This window comes from Heterodontus francisci, chromosome 13, assembly GCF_036365525.1.
Source record: "Heterodontus francisci isolate sHetFra1 chromosome 13, sHetFra1.hap1, whole genome shotgun sequence".
NCBI lineage: Eukaryota > Metazoa > Chordata > Chondrichthyes > Heterodontiformes > Heterodontidae > Heterodontus > Heterodontus francisci.
The window spans coordinates 16574962-16589612 of record NC_090383.1 but is presented as its reverse complement, the minus strand read 5'-3'; the positions used below and the strand labels follow the sequence as shown (position 1 = coordinate 16589612).

Below are 14651 nucleotides of genomic sequence, written 5' to 3'. Positions count from 1 at the left end.
CCAAGTAGCCTTTCGCTATGCTTCTCATTGAACGAACTGTGTGACGCCTGTTGCAGCTGAAATACTTTGAATGCCAATCTATAAAAAACTGTTTCATCAAATTCACCTGGAGACTTCGAGTAGCATCTGATTACTCTACTCTGGGACACCTCATCAACTGGGAGTGAAAGCTATTTCCCATTAACTTATTAACACTTGAAAACCCCTCACCACATTTATATGTTACACAGTGTTCTCATCGAAATGGTATCTTTGCAGTTAAAAGTTTCAAACTCCTCCCAGTCACAATGGGTTGAATCTCCCAGTGCCCTTAACAAAGCCAATTTCCTCTTCATTCACTTCTTCCAAGCACACTTGATTGTCCTCTGTTATTAAGGCAATCTCTGGTGACCTTGTTGGTCTTTTCTCCTCCACAAGCCATGAGCCTTTGAACTGGGTTCGACTCTGAGAAAATGTTTGCTGTATCAGTGTTGTGAGAGCAGTTGTTTCTCTCTCTCTCTCTCTTCTGAGGCTGCCACTGCTTGTCTTTGTGTCTTCCTTAATTCCTTACAGCCTACAGACTGAGGAATGCCTGCTAAATTTATCCAGAATCAAAAGTCAGTAGTCATTTGCATTTAACAATATTCAGAGTCCATAAGTCTGGCCATAACAAAACCATCTGGGCCTTCCTTTGTTTCCAGGTGTTAGTAATTGCAACTCAAATTTGCATTTTTGGAGCCCTGGCTCCTGTTTACAATCTGAGAGTCTGGGAGACCAAAAACCATTGTCTTTTAGGTGTTACAACCTTGCACTTTGCTTTCAAAAGAGTCTTTGATCTAGGTTCCTTGTTTTCAGGTTAACCAAGACCCCTGGCGTGTCTCTGGGCAGACATGGTGTGAGGTCACATGTGTCCTCCAAATCCTTTTTATACTGCATTAAAGACCACAGATTTTTAAAACATAATCATACTACAAAGTCCAGTATTCATAACAAGAGGAATAGAATACAAAAGCAAGGAAAATATGATGATTCTTCATTAAACATTGGTTTGGCCTCAACTGGAGTATTGTATCCAATTCTGGGCACCACCCTTTAGGAAGAATATGAAGGCATTGGAGAGAATGCAGAAAGATTTTACATGAACGGTTCTGGGATGAAAGACTTCAGTTACAAGAATAGATTGGAGAAGCTGGGGCTGCTCTCTTTAGAGAAGAAAGGCTAAGAGGAGATTTGATAGAGGTGTTCAAAACTATGACAGAGTAGATAGGGAGAAACTGTTCCTATTGGTAGAAGGGTCGGGAAGCAACGGCAACATGAGGAAAAACTTTTTTGTGCAGCAAGTAATTAGGATCTAGAATGCACTACTTGAGAGTATGGTGGCCTTCAAAATAGAACTGGATAACTATCTGCAGAGAAAAAATTTGTAGGGCTTTGGGGAAAAGGCAGGGGAGTGGAACTAGCTTAGTAGCTGGCATGGATACAATGGGCCAAATGGCCTCCTACTGTGCTGTTACCATTCTATGATTTTACTTTTCAATTTTATCCATCTAGAAATAAACCTTAGTGCTTGGTTTTCTTTTTTATGGCGTTATGAACCTGTGCCACTACTTTTAGTAATTTGTGTATTCATACTCCCAGATCCCTTTGCTCCTGTATCTCATTTAGATTCTTACTTTCTAATAATTCTTATTTTTCCTGCCAAAATGTAATACTTCAAATTTATCTATGTTGAAATTCATTCACATTTATATGGCTTTTCTGCAAGTTTGTTAATGTGTTCTTGTAATTTGTTGCAGTCCTTCTCAGTATAGAATATCTCCCCTCAATTTGGTACCAGCTGAAAATTTAGAAACTTGTGTTTTTTTATTCCAAAGTCTAAATCATTAATATAAATTATGAACAACAGTGGTCTCAGCACTGATCCTTGAGGAGCACCACTTTCCACCTTCTGTCATTCTGAAAAAGTACCCTTTACCTCTACTCTCTGCTTTCTGCCTTGAAACCAGCTAGCTATCCATTCTGCTACTCATCCCTTGGCTCCGCATTCTCTGACCTTATTCATTAGTCTATTTTGTGGTACCTTATTGGCAGCCTTTTGAAAATCTAGATAAATTACATTTACTGCATTACCCTTGTCTACTGTCTCTATAGTCAGAAAATTCAATGACGTTGGTCAAGGAAGACTTTCCCTTTTGAAATCCATGCTGACTATTCATTATTATATTTTTGCTTTCTGGATGTTCTCTCAGTAGGGATTCCATTATTTTTCCTGCCACTGATGTTAAGATGACTGGCCTATAGTTTCAAGGACATGTTCTATCTCCCTTTTTAAATATAGGTATAATGTTAGCTATCCACCAGTCTTCTGGAACTACACCTTTCTCTAACAAATTATTAAAAATGTGTAGTAATGCCTCTGCTATTTCTTTCCTGGTTTCTTTTAAAAGCATTGATATAATCCATCCGGACCAGGGGTTTTATCTTCTTTAAGTTTGCTTAGTTTATTAAATATTTCACCTCCTTCAATTTTAAATGCAGTTATCTCATTTCTAATCTCATCATCCGATGTCATGTCCACCTGTCCTGTTTCCTGCTAAATAGTGAAGCAAAGTAATTTTTCAATATTCCTGCCATTTCTCTATCATTACCTGTGTATTAACCCATCCATCATTGAGTGGCTCTGTTCCCATCACAGCGTTCCTTTTTTAATTTATGTGCCAATAAAATATTTTACTATTTTGTTTTATGTTCCTTGGCAATCTAAATTAATTTTTCCTCTTTGTCCTCCTAATTGCTTGTTTTACTTCTCTTCTTAATTTCTTTATATTCTCCCTTGTCATGCTTTACCCTGCTGTCCATGTACTTAGTGTATGTTGCTTTCCTCACCCTCAATTTTTCCTTAGGTCTTTATTCATCCATGATGACTTATTATTCTTGTTTTTTAGTGGAATATATTTTTCTTGGACTCTGTTGAACACCATTTTAAATGTTTCCCGTTGCTGTTCTGCATAATTGTTTGCCAATATTCTTGTCTGTTTTACTTTCCCAGTTCTATTCTCAGCCTCTCAAAATAGACTTTTCTTCAATCTGTTACCCTTCATCATTCATCACTCTTCTGTCCTTCTCAGTTATTATCTTAAAACATATAATATTATGATCACTATTGCCTAGACTAGAGATGCAGGGCAGGCTATGTGTTGGGACCTACTTTTACATCTTTTATCTGCTGTGGCTCGTTCCTCATTACTAAATCCAGTAGTGAATCCTTCCTGGTTGAGTTTCTAAACATATTTGGGCCATAAAGGAATCTTGTACACATTATAGGAACCCCAGGCCCTTAGCCCTTTAGCTACCTCATCTGGCCAATTAATATCAGGGTAGTTGAAATCACCCATGATTTTCTTTTTTACTCAGTTCCCTAATTTGTTTGCATATTTCTCCTCCACCTCCCTTTCACTGTTAGGTGGTCTGTAGACTACCCTTGTTACTGTGGTTGATCCTTTATTATCTTTTATCTCTTATACATTCTATTTCTGTCTTGATGATAGCCATGTGACTTTTTTTCTACTGCCATTGTGTTTTTCCTAATAAGTACAGCTACTCCACCTCTGCTTTTTCCCTCTCTCTCTTTCCTAAATGCATTATACCTCACAATGTTTACTTCCCAGTCCAGATTTGGCTGTAGCCATGTCTCAGTAATCCCTATGTCTGGTTCCTGGCAACATATTATTGCCTCCAGTACCCCTGTTTTGTTACAGACATTGGGCTGAATTTTACCTTATCTAAGGATGAGGTGGGAGGGGGCCAAATAAAATGGTGAGGGAAGGCGGGGGGGAGGTGGTGGTGGTGATGGAGTGCCTGTCATCCTCCTGCTGCCATACCATTTTACCAGCATTGGAGAAGGTGGAGGACGGCCCGCTCTCCCAGAGGCCAATTGAGCCACAAAAGTCGCCAATTAAGGGCCTCTTCCTGCTGCCACTGGCATTTTACTGACGGCGAGTGGGCCCTCTGCTGCAAGGGGAGACCGCCTGGTAAACCTTGGCAGCCTTCCTGCAGACTCGGAGGGGGCCTCTTCTTCAGGCACTCTGTGGCCCGTGGAAGGGCTCCCCAGTGGCAATGGCCGCAACCACCCCTCCCCGTCCTCACCAACCACCCCCACCTCACTGGGGCTTGCCTGACTGGTCCCGCATCCCCAGACCTCACTTAGCTGGTTGGGAGGGTGGACTGCTCCCATGGTTTCCTCTCTTCTAGGCGCAGTCCCAGCAGTGGGCACTGCTCCCCAATCCTACTAGTTTAAAGCGTTTGCCACCTTCGTCTTTACTCTTTCTGCTAAGGCACTCATCCCATCCCAGTTCAGGTTCCCGTCAATGTTCCCATTAAAATTAAATTACAGTGTGTCATTTTTGTTTTAGAGCATGGTCCTTTTAAATTCTTTTGCGCAACTGCACACACGCATTACTTATCAGAACAAGGCATGTGTGGTACCTTTCAGGCAGCTGCATTGCCATGCACCCATGCATTGCCATGCACCCATGCAGCTTAGCAGGAATATTGGAGTCTGTCCCCTCGGCACAGCTCCTACCTGTCCCAGTACGAATACCAGTGTCCCATGAAAAGAAAGCACTCGTTCCCACACCAGCTCTTTAGCTACATGTTAATTCTCTTGATCTGACTGTTTCTATGCCAATTTTCACATGGTTCGAGAAATTATTACCCTCAAGGCCCTCCGATTGGCTGGCAGCTCCTGGGGGCTGGGGGGGCCATCCTGTAAACAAGTTAAATTAGTTGCTTGACAGGTAAAATGCGGCCGTGGGTTCCACAAATGGCCGAGACGGGATTGCCCTGGCTTTCCAGCCCATTGTCGGGACTCTCGCCGCAACTACAATATTGTACTGACTGTGTGCATTGCCGTACAGATAGTTTAACTAATTTTTAATAGCTGGTGCTCTTACTTTATTAGTAATCATCTTTTTACACTCCTGTTTCATAAATCTATTTATGCCCTGACTGTCTAAGTCCTCGATTAGTTTATTCATTCCTATTCTCTTCTTTCCTGTTTTGTAGATTTAAGCTGATTTCATTTCTTGTACATCCCTCCCCCATCTTACTAGGTTAAAGCCTTTGCCACCTTCCTCTTTACCCTTTCTGCTAAGACACTCATCCTATCCCAGTTCAGGTTAGTCCTTCAATGTTTCTATCAAAATTTAATTACAATATGTCGTCTTTTTTTTAGAGCACGTCCCTTTAAATTCTTTTGCGCAACTGCGCACATGCATTACTTATCAGAACAAGGCATGCATGGTACCTTTTAGACAGCTGCATTGCCATGTACCCACGCACCTTAGCAGGAACATTGGAGTTTGTCTCCTCAGCACAGCTCCTACCTGTCCCAGTACTGGTAGCAGTGTCCCATGAAAAGAAAGCACTCTTTCCCACACCAACTCTTTAGCTGCATGTTCATTCTCCTTACTGTTTCTATGTCAATTTGCATGTGGTTCGAGAGATTATTACCCTCAAGGTCCTCTTTTTAATGTAGCTCCTAACTCCTGATATTCCCTCAGCAGGACCTCCTCCCTGTTCCTACCCATGTCGTTTTATCCAACATGGAGCACAACAACTGGATTATCCCCCTCCCTTTCGAAATTTCTCTGCAGCTGCTATGAGATTTCCCTTACCCTGGCACCTGGTAGAAAACATCCTAAGGGATTCTTGTTTATGACTGTAGCGGATGCTATCCATCCCTCTAATTATAAAATTTGTTATTGCTACCAGATTTCTATTCTGTTGTTTCCCTGTCCCCCACTTGAGCAGCCTCCTGAGCCATGGTGTTTTGGTCTACATTGTGGCTGTCCTCCTCACAATCTTTCTCCTTGTCCTCACAGGTAGCCAGTAGATCCTACCGATTGGACAGGACCAGTGTCTGAGGGACCTCCTTCTCAACCTCTCCCAAGTCCCTGTTACCCTGCTCCCTAACAGTCACACCCTTTTTTACCTGAACCTGTGCTTTCTTCTGGGGTGTGATTGTGTTCTGGATAAATCTATCCAGAATTTCTCCCCTCCCTTATGTTTCAGAGTGTCTCTAACTAGCACTCCAACTCAGTGACTCTAACCCAGAGTCTACAGTTGTGGGAATCTGGGACAATCCACAAACTCCAACATACTACAATCCTGACACACAGCCTGCCTATCATCTCCAGTCTTTTTCATTTATTTGCTTAATGATAGCCTGTATAAATTTAATTCATTTTTTAAAATGATTATTTATAGATTATTATTTAATTAGTTTATCTATTAAGTTACTAATTTAATAAAGTAATAGATATATTTCCCCAGCTCTTAGATTTGTTAGGCAAACCCCCCAAGACTGAGGCACACATGATTTTGCCACATGAACATTAAAACTTAAAATTGCAAGCCCCTGACTGGAAAGATATTTGCATAATAACTGACAGTGATGGAACAATGGAGACCCAGTCGTTGCTTCCCCAATACACAGAAGAAGTGGTCAGACCAGTTTTAGTCAGATGACTAACTGGCTGTTGCAGAGGTTGGAACTGAGAGAGTTTTAAATTGGAGAAAACAGTGTTTGAAATCAGAAAGCTGTGTGCTCCCGGTTGGAACAGAACCTCCTCTCCAGTCCTGCCTGCCTCCATCTCTTTCCCACAGAACTGAATCTTGTGAAAACATGTGAACCACAAAGAGGGAAAAGTCTCCTACGTGAACGAGGTTTAAGAAGAACACTGGGTACCAAAAAAACAGCAAAACTACCTACAATCAAGTGAGTTCGAGCACAGTAAACAAGAAACTGTTCTGATATTGCCTCAAACCCCTCTCGACTATATTTTCCTCCTCTTTTCTGTCCCTATTTGTGTGTGTATATCGTGTGTGCATGCTGGCATGAGTGCGTCGTATATCCATAGGTGTCAACTATATTAGAGTTTAAGTCTAAGTTTTAATAAATTTCACTTTTCTCCTTTCAACCTGAGTAAACCAGGTGTGTTGGTTTTGCCTTATAATTGGAAAGCTATGAACAAGGATTCACAAAAGGGGGAGCTCAAAACGCAGTGTGTTGACAATTAAACCCTGTTACAATAAGACCAGGTGAAGATGGTGACAGACCCCTAGACACCATTCACGCCTGATTTTAACAGTTTATACAACTGCCCTAGCTTAGAGAGACAAAATGTAATAAAAAACACTGTACTACTTATCGACCATTCACGTATCTGCTGTCTTGTGACATCACTCCTTAATTTTTCTTGTTCACTCTCCCCTGCTCCTTTTATCCTTGCTTCTCACCTCAGGTCCCGCTCTTGTCACTGCTCTTGGACTTCGGATCGCCACTCCTTTTTCCCAAATGAATTACATGTGTTGATACAGTCACAATCAATTTAGAACACAAAACAGCCACTAAGGTACTAATATGGTAATATTACAGAATGCCAAAGTTAGGGCTGAATTTCCAGCATGTGAAAAAATGGCTGCGTGCATATATGAGCCGCGCACCGCAATGCTGCTATGATCTACCATGTGGCGGCTCAACATAATACATTGGTCAGGCCGCCACCCCCCAACCACATGGAGGGGTGGGCTCTGCAACGCAGTAACAGCGTCAGCTGCCTGTGCGCAGGCGCTGACACCATTTTTAAAGGGCAGCCAGCCCTGCCGCCACATTCAAATTTTAAAGCCCTACCCACCAATCCACCGCAAAATAAACTATCGCCCCTTCGCTCCCCCCCACCACCCAGTAACACTTACACGTAATAGTTGCCCTCTCCCCTCCAGCACCCCCCCCCCCCCCCCCACCAAAAAACACCACGAAGAATTGACCTTTCTGCCCACACCCCCACCCTCCCCCCAAACAGATCAAAGTGCAGCGGTCACCCCTTCCCCCCCTCCCCCCTCCCCTTCACTAGCAATGCACATTTGACCTCGTAAACCACCCCCCCTCCCACCACTGCACTGAAAATAATAGGAACCCCCGCCCCCCTGCACTTCCCCATCTCAGTGGCGCCAGCTTTTCCTGGACAGGAAAGTAAAGGCACATGAGTGCCGGCCACCGCTCAGGAGATCCTGGGCAGCAGGTAAGATCGGTGCGTGTTTTATTTAAATTTATTCAGGGACTTTATTTACATATATAAAGCCAGGTCACGTCTTCCAGCGGCAGGGGGGCTGCCACGGAGCCTCGCTAGCACTGAGAAGATCGGTCCCGGCACTCCCACCGTCAGACTCCGTGGCGGGCTGCTGCCAGTACAATCTTCCGGCCCACCCCCCTCCACCCAACATGGATGCCGATGTCGGGACCTCAACAAAATCCAGCCTTTAGTGTGTAGAATTGTATGGTCTATCTGATAAAGTATAGAGTTGCTGTTGTGAAACCGAAGTTGAATTGCATTTTCACAATGAAATTCAAGTCTGCTGTAATCGTGGCATAGAGTAACAACAGCAATAAGTTATATAGTATCTTTAAGGTAGTAAACTGTCCCAAAGCACTTCACAGGCATATTAACCTATATCTTGGCTGATCTAAGAGTATTTGAGGTTAAGAAAGAGAAAAATGTTCCATTCCTTACCACAGTCATCCCAAGACACATACATGTATATCTGAAATAGGGTCAACTTTTACAGCCACCAATTTCAAATCGACATAAGGATGAGCCTTTATACAGGTTCTGAAGCCAAACTGAAGCCTTTTAAGTCTTTCCAAAGGGGCCTACTTCAAATTAGTTTGGCTTTAAAGATATTGACAAGCATTTTTAGGTGAATGCTGATTACCCAGTTTCACAATTAGCTGAATTCCCATTTCCAAAATACAATACAATCTTTATGGTTTATTTCCAAACTTGTCGAGATTGAAGCAAGTTGGCCCAGTTTGTGTAGCATCTGGTTGCTGCATAAATGCAAGCCACTGTAGTTACATATTACTCATGACATCACAGCTTTGTTGTGTGATGAACGATGGATTGCATATATACTGTAAAATATGCGAATATTGTAGTTGAGTCAATATAGTTGGTCTGTACTTCCAGAATCACATAGAATCTGTTTTCTGTATTTGCACCATTTAGAGAAGTTAGTCCACCACAACTGAAATAACAGTATATGACTTGTGGTTCACTCAATCATAAATTGTGAAATGGAAACTTGAACTTGAATTTTCAGATAGGGCTTTCAGAAATTGCAGTTCTATTCCCAATTTGTTATCAATTTATCAGTGAATTGCTTGTGATCACTTTTCTGTTTACAGCAATGAAACAGATTTTAAATTGACAGCCAAAATGTTGTTTATCTTTTCCTTTCTTGCCTTTTCCTTTGCTATCAATTTCAAATTGCTAGTTTTATTATTATTGGTGGTGATATATGATCATGTGTGCATCCTGTTGGACAACAGGCAGTTATTCACTGATTTATACCATAAAATAAGTATAAATTGTATGAAACGCAATCATTTATGTATTTCTTGTGCTGCCATGATTCGCTTCTAATCTGTACTTATAGATGGATTTACAATTTGGGTTAAAGAATGAACAGCAGAATTTTTGTTCTGCAGCTAGTGCACATCTGTGAAACTTCAAATTGTCAGAAGTATAATAAACAAGGAAGTAAGGCAGTCATTTCTTGCTGACTTAGAACTGGAAATTTGAAAACATCTCTCAATCTACAAAGTTGCAAGTTTACAAGCTCCTCCAAATTCCCTCACCTACGACAAATAACTGCTAATTGATCTCAGAATGTTTCATAATTAGATATGGTAGCATTAAAATAGAGAGACTAGATTAATTTCAGTTCCATATAAAAGAGTTTGTTTATTACATGTTATAATACTCCTGCTGTAATAAAACAGTATGTAATTAGACTTGACCTCGCAAAACCACAGGAGGCCCATTATTTTATTACCTGATTTAATACTTTTTTACTTTAATTACTTTCTTACTTTATTTAAAATAATAGTTTTGCTGTACTACACTGGATGTTTGGTACTAAGATATACAGAGCAGAAGCTTCCAGACTGCATCGCTAGTCTCTGCTGAGATAATTGATGTCTGTAAGTGGCAGCAATTTGCCCTGATTAACCTCAGTGCTTTTGAGCTAGGAAGGTGAAATTTCAGCTCAGGTTGCTGTGACCTTTACTGGAAATCGTGTGTGTGCGAAAGACCATTTAAGGGCAAGATTGCGCTTTATTCAGACACTGTCAATATGTTAGAAGTCTGTGAACATTCACTGTCTAAACTCATGCATTTTGAGTAACCAGTTGGATCAGGTATCCCAATGAACTGTACCCCAGCAAGAATTGGCAGTTTCTGGAGAAGATGAACTAGAGATAAAATTATGGATGATTAATGATCTCTGTGCATTTCTTTTCAGCCAAAGTACGCTTTAAACCACATAAACCGAAAGTTGACCCTGGAGCCAAAGGTGACTGTCAATTCACGAATTGTGGTGGTTGGTGCTTCGGAGGTTGGGATCTCCTTCCTAGAAACATTGGTGTTCTGGTAATATAATTCTGCATGTGTACAATTTGTGATATTTATGCATAGGATAACACTGGTGAAAATATGCTACTGTAATAATGCCATAAACTGCAAGAAAATAGCTCGAATGATTTTAGAACATTGGCAGAACCTTTTCATTAAATTCTTCCCTTACTCTTACTTACAAGAATTTAAGTTACTTATTTTAATTTTTTTTTGCCTTTACTCTCCTCTTCTTGAATGTGCTAACACTTGCTGGGTATGTTCCAGGGATGGTCTGAGCCCTCCACGGGCTCAGTCAAAGAACAAAGAACTGTACAGCACAGGAACAGGCCATTTGGCCCTCCAAGCCTGCCGAAACTAACACCTTCTGCACTTCCGGGGCCCATATCCCTCTATTCCCTTCCTATTCATATATTTGTCAAGATGTCTCTTAAACGTCGCTATCGTATCTGCTTCCACCACCTCCCCTGGCAGCAAGTTCCAGGCACTCACCACCCTCTGTGTAAAAAACTTGCCTCGCACATCCCCTCTAAACTTTGCCCCTCGCACCTTAAACCTATGTCCCCTAGTAACTGACTCTTCCACCCTGGGAAAAAGCTTCTGACTATCCACTCTGTCCATGCCTCTCATAACTTTGTAAACCTCTATCATGTCGCCCCTCCACCTCCGTCGTTCCAGTGAAAACAATCCGAGTTTTTCCAACCTCTCCTCAAAGCTAATGCCCTCCAGACCAGGCAACATCCTGGTAAACCTCCTCTGTACCCTCTCCAAAGCCTCCACGTCCTTCTGGTAGTGTGGCGACCAGAATTGCACGGAATATTCTAAGTGTGGCCTAACTATGGTTCTGTACAGCTGCAACATGACTTGCCAATTTTTATACTCTATGCCCCGACCGATGAAGGCAAGCATGCCGAATGCCTTCTTGACTACCTTATCCACCTGCGTTGCCGCTTTCAGTGACCTGTGGACCTGTACACCCAGATCTCTCTGCCTGTCAATACTCCTAAGGGTTCTGCCATTTACTGTATATCTGCCATTTACTGTATGGTCAAGTGAACATTCTTCATCTATGGCCTTTGATCGTAAGTGTTGTCCTGCTTGTTGACTTTGGATAGCAACATGCTGAGTCTGATCTTGTTCGTACACCTGTGCTTTCCAACAGCAGTCCCTAGATAGCGATCAGTAAGAAAAACCACTCCTTTATCTAGGCCTGCACCTCCAACTGCTACCCTGGATGAGACACTAACTCAGAACACACTGACTATTGAACCATGGTCCTGGGACCTGCATAACTTAGTGCCTAGAGCTATCAACATTGGATAACTCCTGTGTGTGAACTTTTCAGTCTTGAGATGTCAATTCATGACAGAAACATAGGACTGAATTTTCACGTTGGGGGCTGGTAATGTGAGCTGTGACGCAAACCCGCCCCTGGGGGGAAACAGCAATGATGCACGATATTCACGGGGGCGACCCCTTAATTGATACGGAGATGGGTTCACTGTCCAATTAGTGACTTCATACACTCTGGCAAGCTGAGTGGCAATCCCAACCCTCCGGACAAGCCTCTGGGTGTTCATCCTCCAGCAGACAACCAGCTGAGGAGCCTGAGACCGCATGCTGCTCCTGAACATGAGAGGAGTGTATGCCCAGAGAACTTAATGACTTTGCAGAATGGCTCAGAGCCGTAGTGCTGCTGAGGATCTGTCACCACTGAGACATACAGTTGCTAATGAATAGGAGCAGATAGCATTGGCCATACAGAACAGCAGTGCCTTATCTCATTCTCTTTCATCCTTGCAGGAGAAATGGGCCCAAGAGCAGCAAAAAGAATCAGAAGAGGCACCATCACCTTACAAGCACACTGCCCACCAGCGCAGATACTCTCACCTCGGTGGGTCCTCACGTGTGATTAGAGAGTATATCACTGGGTGAGGAGCATGGCACTAGTGTGCAGGAGGAGGTGCCAGAGGCAGAGGGAGCTGTGGACAGCATCGCCCCCCCCCCCTTCGGAGGAGGGGGGACAGACACAGACCTGTTCATCTGCGCGCATATGTAGGGCCTCAGGAATCACTGGAAAGGAAGCTCTACCTAGAACAGCAGCAAGATGTGCTGCCACATGTTGGAATTCTCTGAAGCAGTGCGGGGTCATGGGCAGTGGATGAAGGGCTATAAGTGGATTGAGAGAATGGACAACCTCATGGAGAGCCATAAGCGGCATTACTGTAAGTGGATGCACAGGATGCATGCCACATTGTGTAGCCTGGAGAGATCAGTGGCACTGGTGGCACAGAGATGGTGGAGTGGATTCTAGTTGCACCCCAGCTAGTGTCCCCCTCCAGGCATCTAGTGCGCTGTCCAAGGGTTGAGGAAGTTATGGAGGTGGATCAAGGTGCCATCCCTCACAGGGCGCCTTCATTGTCCTCGGCCTCCTTGGCTCCTCCGACAGTGGGAACCGCTGTGCTGCAGGGCCAAATGAAGGACGCTGCCCCTGCAATGATGCAGGTACAACAGCCTTTGGAGGTGCCCCCATGGGGACCTCCACAACAAGTTCGACTGCTATATGCATCTCACCTGTGAGAAGAGACAAGTGAGCAGGCTTCTTCCACTTCCTCCAAGCCACAAGTGGAGAACCGAGCGGGAGTGGCGGAGCGCAGAGTCCACCACATAGAACGGAACACTGAATGGGACACTGCAGTGTCTTCTTACTGTCTCTGAGAACTATGTCCCTTTCGTTGCACAGTATAATTAATTACACTTCAAAGCCATATGTCTGTGACTCATTTTATTGCTGATGTGACGAGGTAAGTGGTATAGATGGTGAAGGAGATCAAGGGTCCCTCCATAGTAAATGCAAAGCCTCTGGGCAAATGCGCTTTGTATCACTTTCCAGCTAATGAAATGTAAGGAAATACGACAAGATCCGAACTACAGTTTTTACATTTTGGAGATTGCTAATCTTGGAGTATGGTGGAAGATTGTAAGGATACTACAAGACTCCTACCAAATACTTTGGAGTTGACCTATTAGGAGATCGGGTGTCTCTTTCTTGAATGTTAACCATTTGCTGAGAGATATTGGCAAATTGTAGCTGTGAGATTTTCAATCGCAAATTAACTGAGATGTTGATTTGCAGTGAAGACATAAATGTGGTTAATAGCAGCTGACTGATCGAATCACACGAGTTGCTGGCCTGACTGTACTTTCATCCAAGTTGATACACTTATTATCACTGCTGTGGCATCTCTAAGTCATTGATGCTTCTTAGTTATCAGGGCAAAAAAAATCTCATTTCCTAGTAACTGCAGAGAGAACTAGTTCCAGAAAATTGCTAACTAAATCACCTGGAAGAAGTGATGTCCTGCAGGAAGGACAAATATTGGCTAAATTTAAAAACAACAGATGTAAAGCCATGCCCTAAAAATTAAAGCAAATTTTATTACCTTGCAGTAATACCATTCCAATTCTAATGATTGCAAAGAACTGACTATCAGTTATTTTATATCATCAAAATCACATGAGTTGTAGGGGAAAGGGGACAGTGAGCCTTTGTTTATCCAACTTTCCAACAATGTGATCAGGTAGTGGAAGTCAGGCACCTGTTTACATTTTGAAAATGCAGCTAAGTTTATACTGCATTGCAGAAATGAAAGATTTATTTGTCTGTATCTTAACCTCTTTTGCCTATCCTCTTTTATAATTTTTACTTCTTGCCTCCTTTCTTTTTCTTTTTCCCTTTTCTCCTATTTAAAAATTTTTTTTTTCTATCTTGACCTTCCAGTCCAACTGGCTGAGGTTACATGGTCAATATCACTGTTGTTCAGAGGTTTCCCTCACTCTAGCAACAAAACGGAAAATAAATAACTTCTTTGTTTGGCTTTTTTTGTGCTGTCCATAGGGTGTTCTGTGACATACCATGAGATATTCTTCACTATTGTCACAAATCCTACCTGCTGTGCAGAAATAGGGCGAGTGGGCAGTTAAAATCACCCAGAAGCTGCCAAGAACTGTTAGTTCTGATTTTCAGCAGCTCTCCTGCAATGTTCTTTTTAACTGAAGCATATCAGTTCCTAAATATGTCATTGGGACCTCACTGCAATTTTTACTGGGGGTTTGAGTAGTAATCAGTGGTGAGTTTCTGATTAGGCCAGCCCAGTGGTAAAGAGGGTCAAGGCCCAAAAAGGTAAGTTTTTCATG

General features: G+C 42.6%; 1 protein-coding gene across 6 annotated transcripts in view; it reads left to right on the top strand.

Annotated features, from left to right (window-relative positions):
• The window catches only part of cfap61 (cilia and flagella associated protein 61), a 271251-nt gene that overhangs the window by 128541 nt on the left and 128059 nt on the right, over positions 1–14651 (top strand). For all 6 annotated transcript variants that reach the window (XM_068044406.1, XM_068044407.1, XM_068044405.1 and 3 more), the window contains one exon: positions 10345–10472. In XM_068044406.1, the coding sequence (XP_067900507.1) occupies positions 10345–10472 (128 nt within the window). The remainder of the gene's footprint in view (positions 1–10344; positions 10473–14651) is intronic.